We start from the raw sequence: 20,202 nt of genomic DNA on the forward strand, positions 1-20,202 counted from the left end.
AGAGCTTCCTGCCAGCGTGCGCGTGCGCGGTTGCGCGCCGCCACCACCACCCCCCCCCCCGTGCCGGAGAAAGAAAGTGACGTTGAGGAGGCCCCCGCCCGGCGTCAGCACGGGAGGAACGCCCGGCCGGCGGGCGCTGCGGCCCGGCCCCGGGAGGAAGGGCGGGGCGGGAGGCGTGGCCGGGGCGCGGCGTCACGGCCCCGCCCCCTCGCCCCCTCGCTCGCGGCCCGGCAGGCTGCGCGCGCACCCCCTTCTTTTGTGGTCCGGCCCATCGCGAGGGTGACAGGAAACCCTGTGTAGGGTGCGCCGCCATCTTGGACGAGTCCGAGGAGGCTCTTTTCCTGAGGGAAGCCGCCGCCGCCCCGCGCCCCCTCGTCGTCCCCCGGCGCCCCCGGCCCGGCCGAGCTCGCCGCCTCCGCCGCCCGGGGCTCGGGCCCGTGACCGCCGCTCCTCCTCCTCGGCGCCCGGGGGTCCTCCTCTTCCCCTCCTGACGCTTCACGCCCCGCTCGGAAAGCTGCCCAGCCACCAGCCGCCCCCCAGGTACCTGACCCCGGGCCGGGCCGTCCCGGCGGCCCCGGCCCCCTCCGGGCGGCGCGCGCGCCTGTGGGGGAGGGGAGGCGGGCGGGGCGAGCGGCGGGCCGCGGCCGGGCCTCGGCGGCCGGGCCTCCGCTGCCTCCCCGGGCCCGCCCGGGCCGGGGGCGGAAGGGGGTCGCCGCCTCCCCCGCGGCCGCAGGGAAGCGCTCCCGCCCGCCCCCTCCTCCCCGGCCCGGCGGGGCCTCCCCGGGGCGGCCGCCGGCCTTGCCTGCCCTCCTCAGACTGCAGCAGTCCGGCCCCCGGCACAAAAGGCGGCTTTTCAGGGGCCTCCCGAGGTGGCTTGGCTTCCGCGGGAGCCCTCGCCCCCTTGGCACAAGCCAAGGTGTGGGGTCCTGCATCCCCGGTGTGTGCCACGCGCCGGAGTTGGAGCCCGGTACAGATTCCTGCTACTCAAGATGGCATCTGATGATTTTTTTTTTTAAAAACCTGTTCCAGAGTTTCAGCGAAAGGATTGTCATATACTACACACGCTATTTGGAAATATTCTTACTCGGGAACCCCTCAAAATGCTGCTGTGCGTGGGAGCCCTCTTCCTAAGCCAAGGCTGACCGCGTTCACATCAAGTTTCTGGCGACACCCCCCTTTGCTTCTCTAAACATTGATTTTTCTAGAGCGGCTCAACACTTTATTGAGCTTTCTTTATTGAACTCCTCTAGCACCACAGTCATACAATGTTAGCACAGATTATTTGTGGTGATGGTGGTGCTGTTTGCACAAGTTGAAAATTTGTTGAGGTTCAGAACCACCCATCCCGTGCCTTACGCTTTTTATCAGTCCACTGAGACTAGTGAATATTCAGCATCGTGTAGTTGGGGTAGAAAGTGCTGAACTGGAAGTCAGGGAGAACTTCTGCTTGTCTTTCCTATTTAAACTCTTGGACTGTGGCATGACACTTAAATCTTTTTTAAAACTCAATCTCTTCATTTGTAAAATAGAGATGATAATAGGTCTTATAACTTAGAGTTTGCATACTCAGAATATAAACTGTTAGATTGAGAACTATTTTCTGTTTTCAAGAATGGGAAGGAAGCTAATTTTTCTATATGAGAATTAGCAATTTTGTGAATTAACAAAATCAGAATTGGAATGGTTTTGTGTATTGGTCTTCACAGAACTAAAGTACTAGATAAATAACTTGTTGACAGAACAAAGTATAATGAATTAAGAGTATGCTAAAATGAAGTTTTACTTGCCCAAGAAAAATTTCCTAAGATCCAGTGTTTTTTCCTTGTGCTACTTTTGGGGGGGATATTAGAGCTCCTGAAAAACAATAAGAACATTAAGGTAGCATGTAATTCTACTTAAAAGAGGAGTGTAACACTTGAATTTTTGCCAAGAAATGTTTATAATTTGAAGGAAATATTGAGTGTACATTCATTATTAGATATGCTTCCAAACATTGGAAATGCAGGAAGCATACCTTTTTCAGTAATTTGCTTTATATTTAAAATGTATTTAAGAGTTCTGAGTTTTCTTTTTCTTTTTTTTTACTGACAAAATGGGGAGGGGAAAAGGCTGAATTTAAAAAGGTTACTTTTATGAATATTTAGAAATATGAAATTTTGAATCCATTCTGAAGGATCCAAAAGCTGAGTCAGTGTGTAGATAATTCATGCACACACATATCTTAAATACTTACCTCCATTCTTTGAAGCAGTTTATATTTTAAGCTAAATTAACTTTTCTTAATACTTAACTCATTTAGGTTGTAAACAAATCATATTAAACTGCTTTGAATATTTCTGCCATTGTTTTTCTCTTTTAGTGAAATACAACCTTAGTGAGACTTTGCAAATGATAGATAAAACTGATTTGTTTTGAGGCCAAACTATCAGACTGTTAAATTTGAGTTGGTAAGAGCTTGATACTTGATTTATACTTTTAAAAGCTTCTAATTTTTTTTAGAAATTAAATGGAAAACATTTATATTATTATATATGTTATATATGTTATATATATCATATTATAGTTAGAAATGAATATTTCTAATATCAAGCTTTTACTTTAATTTTTCTATTAGTGTTACTGATCCTTTTAATTTTTGTTTTAGTAAGAAGGATCTCTAACAACTTTAAAATCTTTTTTGCTTACTATTCTGTTCAGAGTGTTATGGTTAACTGGGGGGGGGGAGGTGGGGAGGATTGAACTTCCCATTTTGTTGTTTGTAATCCAGTTTGTCAGTTAGATTTTGTGTTGTGTCTGTGTGTGTCTGTTTTGTCAGGTAAGCTGAGGATTTTTTATCTGTGATCTTAGAGTTAGGAACTGTTTACAAATATGACTTTGCTGTTGAATGACCTTCATGAGGGAAGGAAGTTTGACTACTCGTATTGGCTACTTAATTATTCCTGTCCACCTGATAGATCAAATGGCATTCTGCTTTAGAGGACCTTTACATGCATTTAAAAAAAAAAAAGACTGAGGGGCGGCTAGGTGGTGCAGTGGATAGAGCCCGGGCCCTGGAGTCTGGAGTACCTGAGTTCAAATCCAGCCTCAGACACTTAATAATTACCTAGCTGTGTGGCCTTGGGCAAGCCACTTAACCCCATTGCCTTGCAAAAACTTAAAGGAAAAAAAAGACTAAATCTTGAGTATTGGAAACAAAATCCCATCTTGGTTTAGGTGATGGGGGAAAATATTTTACTCATTTTACTTTTGTATAATTAGAGAAATTTTTATTTTTTCTAAATGAATTATATAAATTAAATGAACATAATTAGCCAGTAGAAAAGATTATTTTTTAAATCAGTAAATTCAGTTCTGAATATTGCTTAATCAGCCTTTAATACCATAAATCCTGGCATGATTTTGAAATGTAAAAAAAAATACCATATCAGCTCATTAGATGGTCTCTAGAATGTATCCTAAAATATTTGGAATTCCATTTTTAATTTATTTTTGATTCTTCTAAAGTGTGTATGTGTCAGATTCAAAAGAGGAAGATTTTTAGATCCAGGGAACTGAAACCATGTCTTACTTTGTTTTATGCTCAACCATTAAGTGCATAGTATTTCTGTATTAATATTCTTGCTAATAGGGCTTTTCATTCATATAGATAGCTGTTAAATTTTTTGAAAACAGTGACTTGATATCAGAAAGTTAAAGGCAGTGAAGAATTTTAAGAGGTGTACTCATAAAATTAGTCAAAATGAGTGGAATGAAAAAATGAGTACAAATATATAAAATATAATTTTGAAAATATATTTGTGTTGATAATCTGGTTTTTGCCTCACTCACATTTCCCAGTGTTTCACTTTCAGAGAGCCATCTCAGTTTTTGGTGATGTTCTTTCCATTTACATTGTTTTGGCCATTGGCCATATTATTCTGTTTCATTTTTTATTAGCTTATTTCTTTCCATGCTTCTTTGTATTCATCATTAAATACAATTTTAGGCATTGTGGTTATCTTTAGAGTATGTCATCCCATATTTCTTATAAAATTTAAAGATAATTCATCTTGAGTATAGAGAAATAAACCAATTTTCTAAAACTAAACTCTTGACTTAAAGTAGGAATGCTTCCACCCATCTTGAAAATGACATTTAAAAAACAACTTACTACTACAGAATAGCTCTCAGATACTCAATATAAAAATTGGTTTTTTAAAAAAATAAAATACAGTGGTAGTTTTTAAAATAAAATGCAGTAGTAGTTTCTGTATTATAGTAGTAAATCATTTTAAGTTGATAGGTTCTATCAACTTGATCAAATTGATCAACAATCAACTCATAGATTTCCTTGCTTGCAAGGGTGTCATGATCAGTGGTGCTATTAATTTCTTTGATGAATATTATGTTAACTGCAATCTCATTAGAACTACAGAAAAGCACTTCTTCTCTCCACTCCCAATTGCTATTATGGTATGGAATTGTCAAGCTTCTTCACTAACACTAAAAACAGGAGGAAGAGAGAGATTAGGAAAGGAGCTTTTGATGGGCAGATTCTTCCCATTGCTTAGTATATGGATTTCAATGTACTCTGTATTTTGTTCTCTCTGAACTTTTCTTATTTCTTTGAAATTCTTCTAAGTCCTATATAGTAATATCTATATTTTAATAGTTGGAACACTAGTTCTTGCTCCACCCCCCCCCCCCCAATTGTTTCTTTCCTTGAAAGCTGGCTCCCAAATTTTGGAGCTGGTGCCTAGAAGTCAGATGCTTAACTCAGCAGTCGTCTGTGCTTTCAAAATGCTAGGTGTATTTCTATTTGTTTATACTTTAACTTATTTGATAGTGTTCTTTTTCTGAATATTCTCTTTAAAGTTAATTTTACTTTGATTTTCATATTGATTCATTGAAAGAAACCTTAGAGATCAGCTGGTCCAATCATGGGCTCTTGAAATTCTATCTTTAATTTCACTAATCACTAAAAGATTTTTTTAGGTTTTTTTTTTTTGCAAGGCAATGAGGTTAAGTGGCTTGCCCAAGGCCACACAGCTAAGGTAATTGAGTGTCTGAGGCTGGATTTGAACTCAGGTACTCCTGACTCCAGGACTTGTGCTCTATCTACTACGCCACCTAGCCACCCCTCACTAAATAATTTTTAAACATTTCCTTCAATTATGAATGTAGGAAACATTATTCTGCAAAAGGGTCCATAGACTTCAACAGAATGTCAAGGAGGACCATAATATGAAAAAGGGTTAATCCTTGATCCTAGTTCAAACCCTTTAATTTTATAGACTTTATCAGAAACTCCTGGAGAATATTTAATGGATAATCAATTTGAAACTACTTATTTAAAAAAAAAACTCAAAAACTTTTGTTTACAGTTTGACAAAGTTCAAAGCCAGGTAAAACATACTGTTCTCAGTACTTTCTTTCAGGTAATAGAAAATTTAAAAAAAGTCCTTCCTTTAAAAAGATTAAGTACAGATAGTATTTCTAAAACAGGGTAACATATATAGATTGATGTGTTTGTGTGTGACTGACAAAGTCTGGAATAATAATTATAGTTTAACTAAACCAACTCTACAGTTTGTATCAAAAACCTTAATTTAAAACAAAACAACAATAAAAATTTAATGAACAGAAATAGTCTAAAATGACTTAAGACTGAATGTGGTATTCCTTTAATTTTGGAATATATATATATATATATTTTTTTTAAGGCTTTTTTTTGTGCAAGGCAAACGGGGTTAAGTGGCTTGCCCAAGGCCACACAGCTAGGTAATTATTGTCTGAGACCGGATTTGAACCCAGGTACTCCAGGTACTCCTGACTCCAAGGCCGGTGCTTTATCCACTACGCCACCTAGCCACCCCATATAGATATTTATATATTTTTTTTTTCAAGGAACTCAGAAGATTGGGGGAATGAGGTAGGAGCAAAGAAGTATTCTAATTGAAAGCGTAAGTTTCCTTGAATCGTCTATATTAGTATTTTGAATACTGTTTTTAAACAGTCATTGTTGGAAGCCATAAATAATTAGACCATATTTCTCTTTCATCTAATTTGAAGAAAAAAGGGAACAGAGAACAATTTTCTCTGGGAGAAATTAGAAAGTTGGTAAATTAGTAAAATAAGAATTGGGCTGTGTACTTAGGATTGGCTTTCAATAATCCATTAGAATATGGATTAAAGTAATCATAGTTAAGCATAACCCTGATTTAGTAAAAATGAATTAAGGTGTGCATAATTAAAACTTGGCAGGAAGAGTGAAAAAGTTAGTGGTAGTCATAATAAAAGAAAGAGCAGTTGCTAGCTAATGATGATTACTTAAAGATGATATAACATTTTAAGTGACTGACCTAGTGAGTCTTTAACCAGGGAAAAAGAAAGAAAAACCTTAAAACTGAAAGAAGAAAAGAGTTGGGAAGAACTATTAATAAAAACAGTTAAGGTAATAGCTATTTTACATAATGCTTTAAATTTTGAAAATGCTTTATTCTCCTTTGAACCTCACTTGTATCCAGTGAGGTAGTTGCTATTGTCTCCATTTTTCTCTTTGAAGAAACTGAGACTGAGGAAAGTTAATGTGACCAGAGTTAGGACAATATAGTTCCTTAATCAACTGGAGCAGGATTTGAACTCTCATCTTTTAGACTCCCAAGCCTGGTACAATCCTCTGCATCCCCTAGCTGTGTAATAATAATTTAAGAAATTAAACCTTTTAATTTTTTTTAAAAATCCCTTATTAATATATCTATATCTGTATGTCTATATATAATATGTCATCTTCACTAAAGTTCTATGTCTTATGACATGGGTTTTTCCCCCCAATCACTTTATTTTATTTTATTGAATTATAAAGATTTTATTTATTTTGAGTTTCACAATTTTCCCCCTAATCTTACCTCCCTCCCCCCACCCCCCACAGAAGGCATTTTGCCAGTCTTTACAATGTTTCCATGCTACATTGATCCAAATTGAATGTGATGAGAGAGAAATCATATCCTTAAGGAAGAAACATAAAGTATAAGAGATAGCAAGATCAGACAGTAAGATAACAGTTTTTTTTCCCTAAATTAAAGGTAATAGTCCTTGGTCTTTGTTTAAACTACATGGTTCTTTCTGTGGATACAGACAGTATTCTTCATTGCAGACAGCCCCAAATTGTCCCTGATTGTTGCACTGATGGAATGAGTGAATCCATCAAGGTTGATCACCGCCCCCATGTTGCTGTTAGGATGTACAGTGTTTTTCTGGTTCTGCTCATCTAGCTCAGCATCAGTTCATGCAAATCCCTCCAGGATTCCCTGAATTCCCATCCTTCCTGGTTTCTAACAGAACAGTAGTGTTCCATGACATACATAATACCACAGTTTGTTAAGCCATTCCCCAATTGAAGGACATTTACTTGATTTCCAATTCTTTGCCACCATAAACAGGGCTGCTATGATTATTTTTGTACAAGTGATGTTTTTACCCTTTTTCATCATCTCTTCAGGGTATAGACCCAGTAGTGGTATTGCTGGATCAAAGAGGATACACATTTTTGTTGCCCTTTGGGTGTAATGACATGGATTTTTAAATAATTTTAAATTAAAAGCTTAATGATCAACTGAGACAATTCAGTACATTTATTAATCTTCCATCTGGTAGAGACAACATTTGTATATAATAAAATGACAAAAATCTAGAGAAACCATACTTCTCAAACTAGCTTTGAGGTCACAAACAAGTTACTTTATCTTGATTTTTCTTCAATTTTTTTTATCCATAAAATGAGTACTATCTGGAGTGTGGTTGTGAGGATCAAAGAAGTATTTTACAGACATTAAAGTGTTAAATAAGTAAAGATATTATTAGTAAGAGTAGTTTCTGAAATCTTAGTATTTAGTTAGTATGCATCTATATCTGCCTATATATATCACTTTACAAACTTTAAATGCTCACTGAAATCAGTTATTACTTATTAGCATTTTCTAATGTAGTACCAAATTTATGGTATAGTAGAATAAGTGCAGGTTTGAAGAACTCATGTTTGTTTCTAACTTTTGTGGTCAAGGAGAAGGTAAGGGGCTGGGATAGGGAGGTAGAGCATTGTGTTCTGGGAGGTGATTTGTAAGAAAAAACTGGAAAGATTGGAAGGAGACAATTATGAAGCATTTTACCAGAGAGAGGAGTTTACATGTGTTTGTAGAAGTAATAGTGAGTGACTGGAATCTGTAGGGGAGGGGGAAACGGAGACCTTGATAGATGCACACTTCAGGAAAATTGCTTTGACAACTCTTTAACAAAGGATGTATTTGAGGCAGAAAGACCATTACAATCCAGGCAGATACTTCAGAGACTCTGAAACCTGGGAACTTATAGCAAGATGTAAAGGCTTGTGAGTATGCCCTGGAATCAAGATCAGCCTAGCAGAAGGACTAAGGTTGATCTTGCTGATGAATTTGTTGAGCCAAGCTTAAAAGAATTGTGTGTTCTGCAATAGGTAAAGAAGGTATCTATTCTGTAGGATCGTTAAAATGTGGTGTTTTACTTTTTGATTGGTATTAATATTCTGAGAGCAATGTGGGTCCTAAGTGCCTGTCAGGGGTGACCTAGACTCAAGATCTGTTTTTCAGTGTGGCCAAGTACATGTCATTTAACCTCATTGTGTAAAGCAGTTCTTTGCTTTTAATTCTTTAAGTTGTAGAACAGTTGCATGTCTCTATTGGTAGAGGGAGTTCCCTCACTTAGAGCTTCCTGGACTGAATGAAATCATAGGTCTTGGCCAAAAAATATTAGAATAACATGTTCAGATACCATTATCCACATTTTTGTGAAAAGCTGAGAGTGAAAAATCCCTGGTCACTCAAGTTGGTATCAGTTCCAACTTAGCTTTTAGAAATTTTATTACTTTCACAAAGAGATCCATTGCTATTCAGCTCTATTACCTTTAGATTCAGAATTAATCAAAGAACTCCCAAGTTGTAATTCATCATTTATTTAGCATCTACCATGTGTCAGGAGTACAAATAAAAAAAATCCCTTCTCAAGATCTTATGAATGGGGAAAAATGACAAGTAATGAAAAATGCAGAATAAATACAAATTATTTCTATGAAAGGTTTTTGGGACTGATAACTTGAAAGTGGGAAAGACTTCATGTAAAATTAGTGCTTGAGTGCAGCTAATTGGCAAAATGGATAGAACACCAGCCCTAGAATCAGGAGGACGTGAATTCAAATCCAGCCTCAGATACTTAGTAGCAGTATGATCTTGGGTGAGTCACTTAACTCCCATATCCCTCTAAAAAGGTAGTGCTTGAGTTGCATCCTAAAGAAAAAAGGAATTTTTCTGTGAGGTGGTAAATACACTCTAGTCATGGGGAATGACCAGGTAAAGGAACAGAAATAGTAGGTAGTGTCATGTGTGAGGGAGGAAAAGGAGGCTAACCTGGATGAATCATAGAATGTGAGGGAAGAGGGATGATATGCAATATGTCTAGAAAAATAAGTTGGAGCTAAGTTATAAAGGTCTTTGAAAGTCAAATATAAATTTATATTTTATTCTACAGGCAATAGGGGAGGCACTGGAATATTGAGTACAGGAGTCAGACCTATGGGCTTGACACAGGGAGACCAATTAGGAGGCTCTTGCAGTAATCTAGGGGATGGGGATAAATACTTGGACTAAGGTGAGTGGGGTTGCTTTGTGAGTATAGTGGTATGCTGTGGTGGTGGTAGAAACAGCAAAATCTGAAAACTGATTAGCTATGTGGGTGGAGTGATGACTTAAGCATTACACTGAGGTTGTAAATCGATAACTGAAAGAATGGTGGCATCTTTGACAAAAATAGGGAGATAGGCTTGGGGGCAAAGATGATGAGTTCTATTTTGGACTTATGGTGTTTGAGATGTCTTTAGGCCATCCAATTTGAACTTCTTAATTGGTGATTGGTAATGCAGGACTGAAGCTCAGGAAAGACTGAGCCTGGATTTATACATACATGTATACACACAGGGGTGTGTGTGTGTAAGATAATTAAATCCATGGAAGTTGATCATCTTGCCAATAGAAGAAGAGGATATAGATGATGAATTTAAAGAATTTGAGAAGTCATGGTAAAAAGGGTGTGAGAACTAGGAGAGATGTCAGTAATCTAGAGTAGAAAATATCAGGAAGGTAGAATGGTGAGTAGTGTTAAATACTGAAGAGAGGACAAAATAGGTATGAAGATTGAAAAGATACAATCAAATTTGGCAATTCAGAGATCATTGTTAGCTATGGAGAAAGCACTTTAATTGACTGATAAAGGTGGGCAGTCAGATTTCAGAGAATTTACAAGAGTAAGAAGAAAAGTGTGCAACTAGGTGGCACAATGAATAGAGAACTGGACCTAGAGTCAGGAAGACTTCAGATTTAGCTTTAGAAATGTAGTAGTGTGTGACCCTGGAAAAGTTATTTAATTCTGTTTGCCTCAGGTTCTACATCTGTAAAAATGAGCTGGAGAAGGAAATGGCAAACCTCTTCAGCATACCAGGAAAAATCAGAATTGAATGAATCAACTCAACAATAAAGAAGAAAAATGGCAACTTCAAGTATAAATCACTTTTTCCATGAGTTTTTTTTAAGGGATAGATAGAGGATGATAGCTAGTTGGAGGATTTTTTTTTAAGGATGAGGGAAGATTTGGGCATATTTGTAGGCAACAGGAAAGGAACCAATAAAATTTGAAAGAGAGAGGGTAGTTTGAGTGATATTCTGGAGCATATGGAAGAGGGATAGCAGTAGCATCAGTGGTGCTTAGAGGAGGGTTGGCTTTGGTGAGAAACAGGGCCACCTCTTTGTCAGAGATGGTAATAAAGGAGGAAAATGTGGAGGATACTCTCATATTATGAAATGGGGGAGGACCTCAAAATGAATGGCCCTGATTTTTCTTGATGAAATATTAGTTTGAGGACTTTAGGGGGAGGGCTTTTGAAGATCAAAGAAACTATTTGGATTAGCTTTTGTAGAGTGTATCAATTAGGGAAGAATGAAAAGATTGCCCTGTTTTGATGAAGCCCAGTTGACATTAGATAACAAATTTAGAGTTTGAGGAAGAAAGAATGGAAGATGATTTTAGGTTTTGAGATGTGAGGTAGGATAGAAGAGGAAGCTTCTGGTGTAAGACTTATTTTTTCTATAAATGAGGGTTAAGTGAGATGTGAGGCAGGAAGCTTGGAGAGTATGATAGATGTCTTGGAAGACTTAAAACAGTAGATGAAGGAAGGTACAGCTGAAATTTGGTGATAAATTTATTGTGAGCAATCACAAAAACAGTTTAAAAGATTATTCTATTTTAATGTCATTTCCTTTTAAAACAGAGCCTAAGACAGTGCCTTCTACAAACTGTTCAGTAAATATTTAATTTTTATGTAATAATACTTGTTTGGTTAGAGACACAAAATAACAAAAACAAATTCAGGTCTTAAAAGCTTGATCATATTTCTTTGGAAGCTATTTTAAAACTGATTTTAAAAAAAGGAAATCTGTTTCAAATACAAAAGGTAGTTCTGCATGTCCAAAGAGACTAAAAGGATGAAACATGCATGAACCACAATATGAATAACTTAGAACTTACTGACATGATTGACTTACTGGCTTGTTCTATCTACTTTTCTTGAAATCTTTGAAAATAGGATCAAGAGTGTCCTGGGACCCCTCAAAAGAATGAATGGAAAATTTTAGATTTTACAGCCACAGAAATATTTTAAGGATTACTTTTTACTCCCTGAAAAAGCTGTTTACAAAAATGCTGGATTTCATTTTATAATGTATTTTAAATCAGAACATTTTTCTGCATAACTATCCTTTCAACTTTAGATATCTGCATGGGGGGGAGTGTTTACAAAAGGATAACTGAAAACTTCTCATTTCCAAAGTTGTTTTTGAAATAAGTGTGATTTCCTATTATATTTTTGTGTGATTTTCAAAATTTTAAATTGTAGTTCTTGGTAGATGTCAGGATTTTAAAGTAAAGCTAGCTTATGAAAATAGTAGATCTTAGGTGATTTTGTACTTTGGGGACTTGATTAAGAAATCCCCCCAGAAAACATTGTAATCTCAAGTGCAAATGTTTTGTAATGCACTCAGTGGTTTATGTATTTTGGAGAATATTTCAAATTTAAGGCAGATTAATTTGTATGCTGCTGAAGTAACACAATCTTTTTTAATTTTTAGTGCCACAATGGCAACTGCACCTTACAACTACTCCTACATCTTTAAGTACATTATTATTGGTAAGTTACATGTAATCATTTTATTTTGAGATCAAGATTTTTAATATTCTGGAAAGTTTTACACACTGAATTTGCCAAGAGTATATTTCAAAAGGAATATTTTTTTAATTACAAGTTAACTTTCTTTTATAAGATTTATATTTATGTTAAACTGTATCTTTGCACTTTGTCCTGAAGTTTTGAAATACAATATCATATACATGGTTTTATTAAGCTTATTTTGTTAATGATGTATCTGAGAGTTCTAATTCTTAGCCAACAAGTGTAATGATAATGGTGATGTGACTGATTCAGCATTGCTACTAAATGATTCTAAAATAATCTAGAAATGACCTTTCACTAAAAATCCCCCAAATTAGTATAGAGTAATATAGTTTGCATAAAAGGTAACTTAAATCAGAAAATAAGGATGATTTTCCTGCTGCTTGCCAGCTATTATAGTAATAGTAATCTTGAGGGTTTTAATTTTCTTCTCTAAGATGAGGGATTTGGATTAGATGACTATACATCTCTTAAGGACTCTTTTAGCTTGAAAAATCTAATTTTATGATTGTGTATCAGTGTCTTGAGTTGGTTGGAAGGTTACTATAAAGCATATGTTAAAATGCAATCCCATTCTATCTTATTCAAGAAATAAATTGCTGCAGTGCCAAATGTCATCTTTTTAGTTATGCTTCTCTGTTAAAATGGAATTTTTTTTGTTTTTGAATATTATTTTATTTTCCCCAAATACATGTCAAATTTTCAGTTTTCCAAATTACAGTTCTCAATGTTCTTCTTTTTCCATTATTTATTTATTTATTTTTTAAATTAAGGATTTTATTTTTTTTGAGTTTTACAATTTTTCCACATCTTACTTCCACTCCCCAGAAAGCAATTTGTCAGTCTTTACATTGTTTTCATGTTGTACATTGATCCAAATTGAGTGTGATGAGAGAGAAATCATATTCTTAAGGAAGAAACATAAACTATAAAAGAACAAGATCAGGCAATAAGATCAGTTTTAAAATGCATTTTTTTAAATAATAGTCTACTTTGGATAGAATAAACATGAGAAGGGGTAGTAAAAATGAAATAAGTTACATAAAATGCACAAATTGTAGTTCTTCTTGTGTACTTAACTACCTTTGTCATATTTATATCTTTTTACTTCAGAACAAAGATCAAAAAAGATTACAAGATATTCAGAAGTTGAAATAGGTTTTTTCAAAACCCATTAAAACTAAAACTTTAAAACAAAATCTAGGGCAAAATCATGTCCAACTATAGTTGATGAGTCATGTTAAAGCAGTTTGATACCACATTCCATGCAATTAAGAATTGGCATAGGCCTTTCATCATCATAGAATATGGTCTGTAGTTGTACAACTTGGTGTACATTCTCAAATTGAAGACTTACCCTCTTTTAAGTGCCATTGCCATATTAAATAATAGTGTGAATCATTATAGTTCAGTCTGTCATTGATTATGAATAATAGAAGTGCAGTTATAAGAATTTTACCACCTGGAAGTACTAACACATTCTTTTTTGACAGGGGACATGGGAGTAGGAAAGTCTTGCTTGCTTCATCAATTTACAGAAAAAAAATGTAAGTGTAAAATTTTAGGGTGGAATCGAAATATAGCATTATCTTCTACCTTTTATAAACTAAGTGTCTTCTGCTAAATCATACACAATTGCTACTCATTTTAATTTTGCTTATCTTTGGGAGAAATGTCAATTTTCTAGTTTTTTATAGGACAGTAGAATAAACAAAAAGAACTGAGCATTCACTAACTTTTTCATAGCATTAGATCTGTATGCTAAATTATCTTCTGTCTGATTGCTTGAGTTTGGAAATTTGACTAATTTAAAGTTTTTTTAAAATTAATATTTAACACCAAATTTTCAAATAGAACATGTTGATTCATTGTTCTGAATTGATATTATGAATCTGAATATTCACAAAGTAGAGATTGCAATTAATACTTCATTGGAAAAGAGATTGGAATAGATGATCTATGAGGTCCCTTCCATCTCTTGAATTCTTGGAAAAATGCTGCATAAAATTAAATAGCAGTAGACTTGATTGAAACATTGAAGAAATTGTATTGTTTCTGGATTATCTTAATGTCTGCTATAATTAAATTAAAAGTTTAAAGCTTTGTTGTTTAGGGGTTTTTTTAGCAATTAAAGGAGGGGGAATAAATTTTTTTATGAGAATGCATTTCTAAATATTGGAGATGGTTCTTTGATATTTCAGTTTTATCTAATGAAGTTATAATATTTTAGATAGTGCCCAGTGCTATTTTTCTGTATGTGCTCTAAGAATATTTATTGGCTTAGCACTTTAATATCCTACTTATGGAAGAAAGGACTGATAAATATCCTAATCAGTTAGTCAGCTAGAAGTTCTCAAGGCATATTAGTTAAATACTTTTTGGGGTTTTTTTTGAGACACTGATGGTAGCTTTCTAGAATAAAAAATTAACCAGTTCCATAGCTTTCATTTCAAGGGAGGTTGTACTTGATTATTACTTTATTTGTAATTCATCCTTAGACATAGTTTTTGAAAATTCTTTGTGCTACAAAATTTTCATTAAGTCTTCCCACACATACTAGATAATGTATTGATAGAACCAAATTTAAATGGTCCAACCTCATCACTTGGCACTGTAAATAAAGTACTTGATTTTTTAATTAAAATTCTTGTTTTAACCTGGCCCAAAGTCTAACTTCTTTCAGGAACTTGGACCTCTTGGTCTGTACAGAAATGGACTTACTAAGGTATCGAACTAGCAAAAAGACCAGTCATTTGTACTAACGTAGGAATGGATCATAAGGACAATGGATTTTTTTCTCCCTGGGTTTAGTTTGAAGGTATCAGAATTGAAGAAACAATGTTATATAAGGTATGGAATGCTGAATTTGGAATCAGAAAGATCTGGGTTCAAATCTTGTCTTGACAGTTACAAGCTTTGTCCAGTCAAGGGAAAAGTCACAACTTTTGTGAACTTCAGTATCTTTTCTTTATGGTTGTTGTGAAGCTTATATGCCATAATACATACATACATATATACATATATATAGCAATTTTATGAACTTTAAAGTGTTAGATAAAAATTAATAATGAATTTGGAGTAGGAAGACTTGGGAGGCAAGTCACTTAAAACTTAACAACAGTGTTACTGTTGGGGATGATCTTGTAATTATTTTTCATTTTCAAACTAAGAATTTTACCTCTTAGGGTCTCAATTTCCTCATCTGTAATGGGGGGGTGGAAGGAAAGGGACTGAACTAGTTTGTCTCTAAAGCCTCTTCTAGCTCTAACATTCTATGATACTATGACTTGATTTTTAGTAGTAATACCAGAAGTTCACATATATTTTTCCCCTCCTTTGGTGACAGTTATGGCTGATTGTCCTCACACAATTGGTGTTGAATTTGGTACAAGAATAATTGAAGTTAGTGGCCAAAAAATCAAACTGCAGATTTGGGACACAGCAGGACAGGAGCGATTTAGGGCTGTTACACGAAGCTACTACAGAGGAGCAGCGGGAGCACTTATGGTCTATGATATTACTAGGTAAGAAGTCACATCTTATCTTTTAAGTAAAATTAGTTTGAGTACATTTGTATTTTTGATTTGCTATTGTTTATGAGATATTTGGGTTTCTTGGTAGTTCTCTTAAATGCAAACCTCAAGCATATAATTTTTTGTTTTGTTTTAAATGCAGACTATTTACCTAAAACTGCTATCTTTTTGAAAGAAAAAAATGTTAATAACCTGCTTTTTAAGCCACATTCTTAGTGTGAATAGTCCAAATTTGGGAGGAAAAAAATACAATCTGCCCTTTGGGTGAGAGAGAGAGATTGAGAGAGAGATGCCTTCTTCTTCCCCAAAAGAAAACAGATTAGAGAATCCAATATATCCTTGGATATATAAAAAGTGAAAGTTTTGGACTGCTCTTTAAGGCCACAGCAGCTCTAAATCTATGGTCTTATAATTTGGGAGCACAGAAATCTCAGTATATTTAAGTAAAAATATTATTTGAGTAATATTTCAAAAATACTTATGAATTTTTTTTATATCAAAGAAGCATTAATTACCTCTTTGCTTCTGGGCTTTAAAATTCTTTTATTACCTTTCATATATCAGAATTGGAACTGAAAGAATACACTTTTAGAAATTTAATGTTGTAGTAGTATAGATAATAAAAAGCTCTTAAAATGTCTTGCAAAGGCAAATAAATGTTATTTAACTATTTTTTTATTTGAAAATTCACAAATACTTTGTAAAATAATGAAATTATATATGATATAATTTGGTATCAGTGAATCTCGATATTCAGGAATGATGAAATCTTATTGCATCTTGTCCCCTTTACAGAATGAAATCAAAACTTAACCAGGGCTTTCCACAATCTTATTCCCAGTCTTATCTCTCAGTTCTCCCCTTCATAGATTCATATATGATAATTGAATGTGGGGCCATTTGCTGTTTTTTCAACAGACATTTTCCTGATTTCTTGTATTTACAAGGTTTGTTTTGTCCTTTAAAGTCCTTTTAACCACATCAGTGCTCAGCTCAAATACTGCCTGTCTCCCATGAAATCTGTCCTGATGTCTTCTCTTATACCCTTTTCTTTCTTTCTTTCCTCCAAATGAAAAAATCTTTTTTCCTATCATTTCTACCACATTTTCTCTATTCTGTATTATATTACCCTAAGGCACCTTATAATTTTCTTAAGGGTAGACCCATGCCTAGTTTGTTGTTATATTTTGCAGCATATACTATTTAGATTTTTTGAATGAATAATTCATCTTCAATATCTCCATTCTTGAATAAAGTTGCATTATCTCTCAGATTGATGCAAAGAATCAGACTAGTGTTGTAAGCTTCTTGAAGATTGATTATCATTTAAAAAATATTAGCACAATGTTTTACACATGGGAAATGCCCATTGAATTAATTGACTTTTCTAAAATTGGTTATTCATGCCATCTTTTTTTTTTTTTAGGGTTTTTTTTTTTTTGCAAGGCAAATGGGGTTAAGTGGCTTGCCCAAGGCCACACAGCTAGGTAATTATTAAGTGTCTGAGACCGGATTTGAACCCAGGTACTGCTGACTCCAAGGCCCGTGCTTTATCTACTGCACCACCTAGCTGCCCCCTCATGCAATTAGTATAGATTATTTGGTTTGACTTCATATTTCTTCCAATAGCAATATATCTTATGTTTGGATGAGCATAATTACAAGAAGCTCTCATTAAAAATTCCTAATATTGAGGAAAGACTTTATGGAGGGGGAACCCATCTTTCCTGGATGAGATTATAGTTGAACATCATTTAAAAAATTCAGACTTGCAAAACAGGATAAATTTGGAAGTTGTTTATATTACTGCAGTTTGGTTTCAATTCAGAATTTATTCTTTTTTTTAGGTTGTTTTTTTTTTTTTTGCAAGGCAATGGGGTTAAGTGGCTTTTCCAAGGCCACATGGCTAGGTAATTATTAAGTGTCTTGAGGTCGGATTTGAACCCAGGTATTCCTGACTCCAAGCTGGTGCTCTATTCACTGCGCCACCTAGCTGCCCCATCATTAACTATTTTTATAGAGTAGAACATATTTATAGAGTTAAAGTATAAAAATTAAACTGTTAAAAGCTATAGACCGGTTTAGTGGAAAGAAGTTTGGGGTGTGGCTATCAAGACTCTGGGTCTAGTCTGGTTTTTCCATTAACTATCCATGTGACCTCAAGCAAGTAATTTTTACTTCTCTGACCCTGTTTTTTTTTATCTGTAAATTCAGTTGATTAGATTAGAATTGTAGGATCCCTTCTGATTGTAAAATTTTATGAGCTTGTGATTTCTTTTAAACTTTAGAAAAATATCTCAAATATATTCACACACCAAAAACTATCTTGCGTTTTACATGTTATTTAGATCTATTTGTGTTTGTCTTTCCCATTAGATTGGAAGTTCTTAAAGAATGGGGATTTCTTTGTATTTTAAGCACTTATGTCCTTGCCTGGCACAAAGTAGTAGGTGCTTAAATAAATGTTTATTGACAAGAGTGATTGGTTCTGTGTCACAAGGAGACCAAAAAAGACCCTTTACAGGAGAATTTTTTTTATTCTATTAAAGATTTTATTTATTTTGGGTTTTACCATTTTTACCATTCCCCCCCCCCATCTTACTTCCCTCCTTACTTTGTTTCCATGTTGTACATTGATCCAAATTGAATTTGATGAGAGAGGAATCATATCCTTAAGGAAGAAACAAAAAGTATAAGAGATATAACAAGATCAGACAATAAGATATCTGTGTTGTTTTTTTTCCCCTAAATTAAAGAGAATAGTCCTTGTACTTTGTTCAAACTGTATGGTTCTTTATCTGGATACAGATGGTATTCTCCATTGCAGACAGCCCCAAATTGTCCCTGATTGTTGCACTGATGGAATGAACAAGCCCATCAAGGTCGATCATATGCCCCATGTTGCTGTTAGGGTATATAGTGTTTTTCTGGTTCTGCTTATCTCACTCAGCATCAGTTCATGCAAATCCTTCCAGGCTTCCCTGAATTTCCATCCCTCCTGGTTTCTATTAGAACAGTAGTGTTCCATGACATACATATACCGCAGTTTGCTAAGCCATTCCCCAATTGAAGGACATTTACTTGATTTCCAATTCTTCACCACAAACAGCAGGGCTGCTATGAATATTTTTGTACAAGTAATGTTTTTACCCTTTTTCATCATCTCTTCAGGGTGTAGACCCAGTAGTAGTATTGCTGGATCAAAGGGTATGCTCATTTTTGTTGCCCTTTGGGCGTAGTTCCTCATTTCTCTCCAGAAAAGTTGAATGAATTCACAGCTCAACCAACAGTGTAATAGTGTCCCAGATTTCCCACAACCCTTACAACAATGATCATTATCCTTTCTGGTCATATTGGCCAGTCTGAGAGGTGTGAGGTGGTACCTCAGAGAAGCTTTAATTTGCATTTCTCAAATAATTAATTCTTTAGAGCAATTTTTCATATGACTATAGCTTTAATTTCCTCCTCTGTAAATTGCCTTTGCATATCCTTTGACCATTTGTCAACTGGGGAATGGCTCTTTTTTTAAATGACTCAGTTCTCTGTATATTTTAGAAATGAGTCCTTTGTCAGAATCATTAGTTGTAAAGACTGTTTCCCAGTTTACTGAATTTACTACATTTCTTTTGATCTTGGTTATGGTGGTTTTATCTTTTAATTTAATGTAATTGAAATCATCTGGTTTGTTTTTGATGATGTTCTCCATCTCTTCCTTATAAACTAGTCCTTGATCTTCTAATTTGCTTATAGTATTTTTTTTTTATGTCTAAACCCTGTGTATCCATTTGGATCTTATCTTGGTAAGGGGTGTTAGGTGTTGGTCTAATCTAAGTATTTTCTGTACTAACTTCCAATTTTCCCAGAAGTTTTTATCAAAGAGAGAGTTTTTATCCCAATGGCTGGACTCTTTGGGTTTATCAAGCAGATTACTATAATTGTTTCGTGCTATTGCACCTAGACTATTCCACTGGTCCACCACTCTTTTTCTTAGCCAATACCAAACAGTTTTGATGACTGATGTTTTATAATATAATTTTAGACCAGGTAGGGCTAAGCCCCAGAAGGAGAATATTAATGGAAAATCTATGCTTAGAGAATGTAGGAGAAAGATAGGAAAGTGATTAGATAGTTTCCTATCCAATTTTATGTAAATAAAATTGAATACCTGATAATTGAGCTCAAAATTCATGAGAAATTTTTCTAGGACTGGTAAGCTAAACTTCTCAACATTTAGAATATGAGAGTAGACTCAATAATGGTAGAGCTTACTTTACTAGGGGCTCTTAGAGATTATCTAAATTTAGTTTTATAGATGAGGAAACTGAGATAGAGCAATTTGCCTAAGGTCACACAGTTAATGGGAAAAACTAATAATAGACTCTT

General features: G+C 35.4%; 1 protein-coding gene across 4 annotated transcripts in view; it reads left to right on the forward strand.

Moving 5' to 3' along the window:
- The first annotated feature begins 272 nt into the window (after positions 1-272).
- Positions 273-20,202, forward strand: part of RAB14 (RAB14, member RAS oncogene family) — a 28,216-nt gene continuing 8,286 nt past the window's right edge. Inside the window, exons 1-4 of one of the 4 annotated variants that reach the window (XM_074211689.1) lie at positions 273-540; positions 12,186-12,244; positions 13,780-13,833; positions 15,633-15,810. In XM_074211689.1, the coding sequence (XP_074067790.1) occupies positions 12,193-12,244; positions 13,780-13,833; positions 15,633-15,810 (284 nt within the window). In that variant the 5' untranslated portion in view covers positions 273-540; positions 12,186-12,192. Of the gene's footprint in view, positions 541-6,439; positions 12,245-13,779; positions 13,834-14,969; positions 15,137-15,632; positions 15,811-20,202 lie in introns of those variants that run through there. The other 3 variants (XM_074211691.1, XM_074211690.1, XM_074211692.1) reach the window with 3 other exon arrangements.

The sequence above is a fragment of the Macrotis lagotis genome, chromosome 1, assembly GCF_037893015.1.
Source record: "Macrotis lagotis isolate mMagLag1 chromosome 1, bilby.v1.9.chrom.fasta, whole genome shotgun sequence".
In the NCBI taxonomy this organism is placed as follows: Eukaryota; Metazoa; Chordata; class Mammalia; order Peramelemorphia; family Peramelidae; genus Macrotis; species Macrotis lagotis.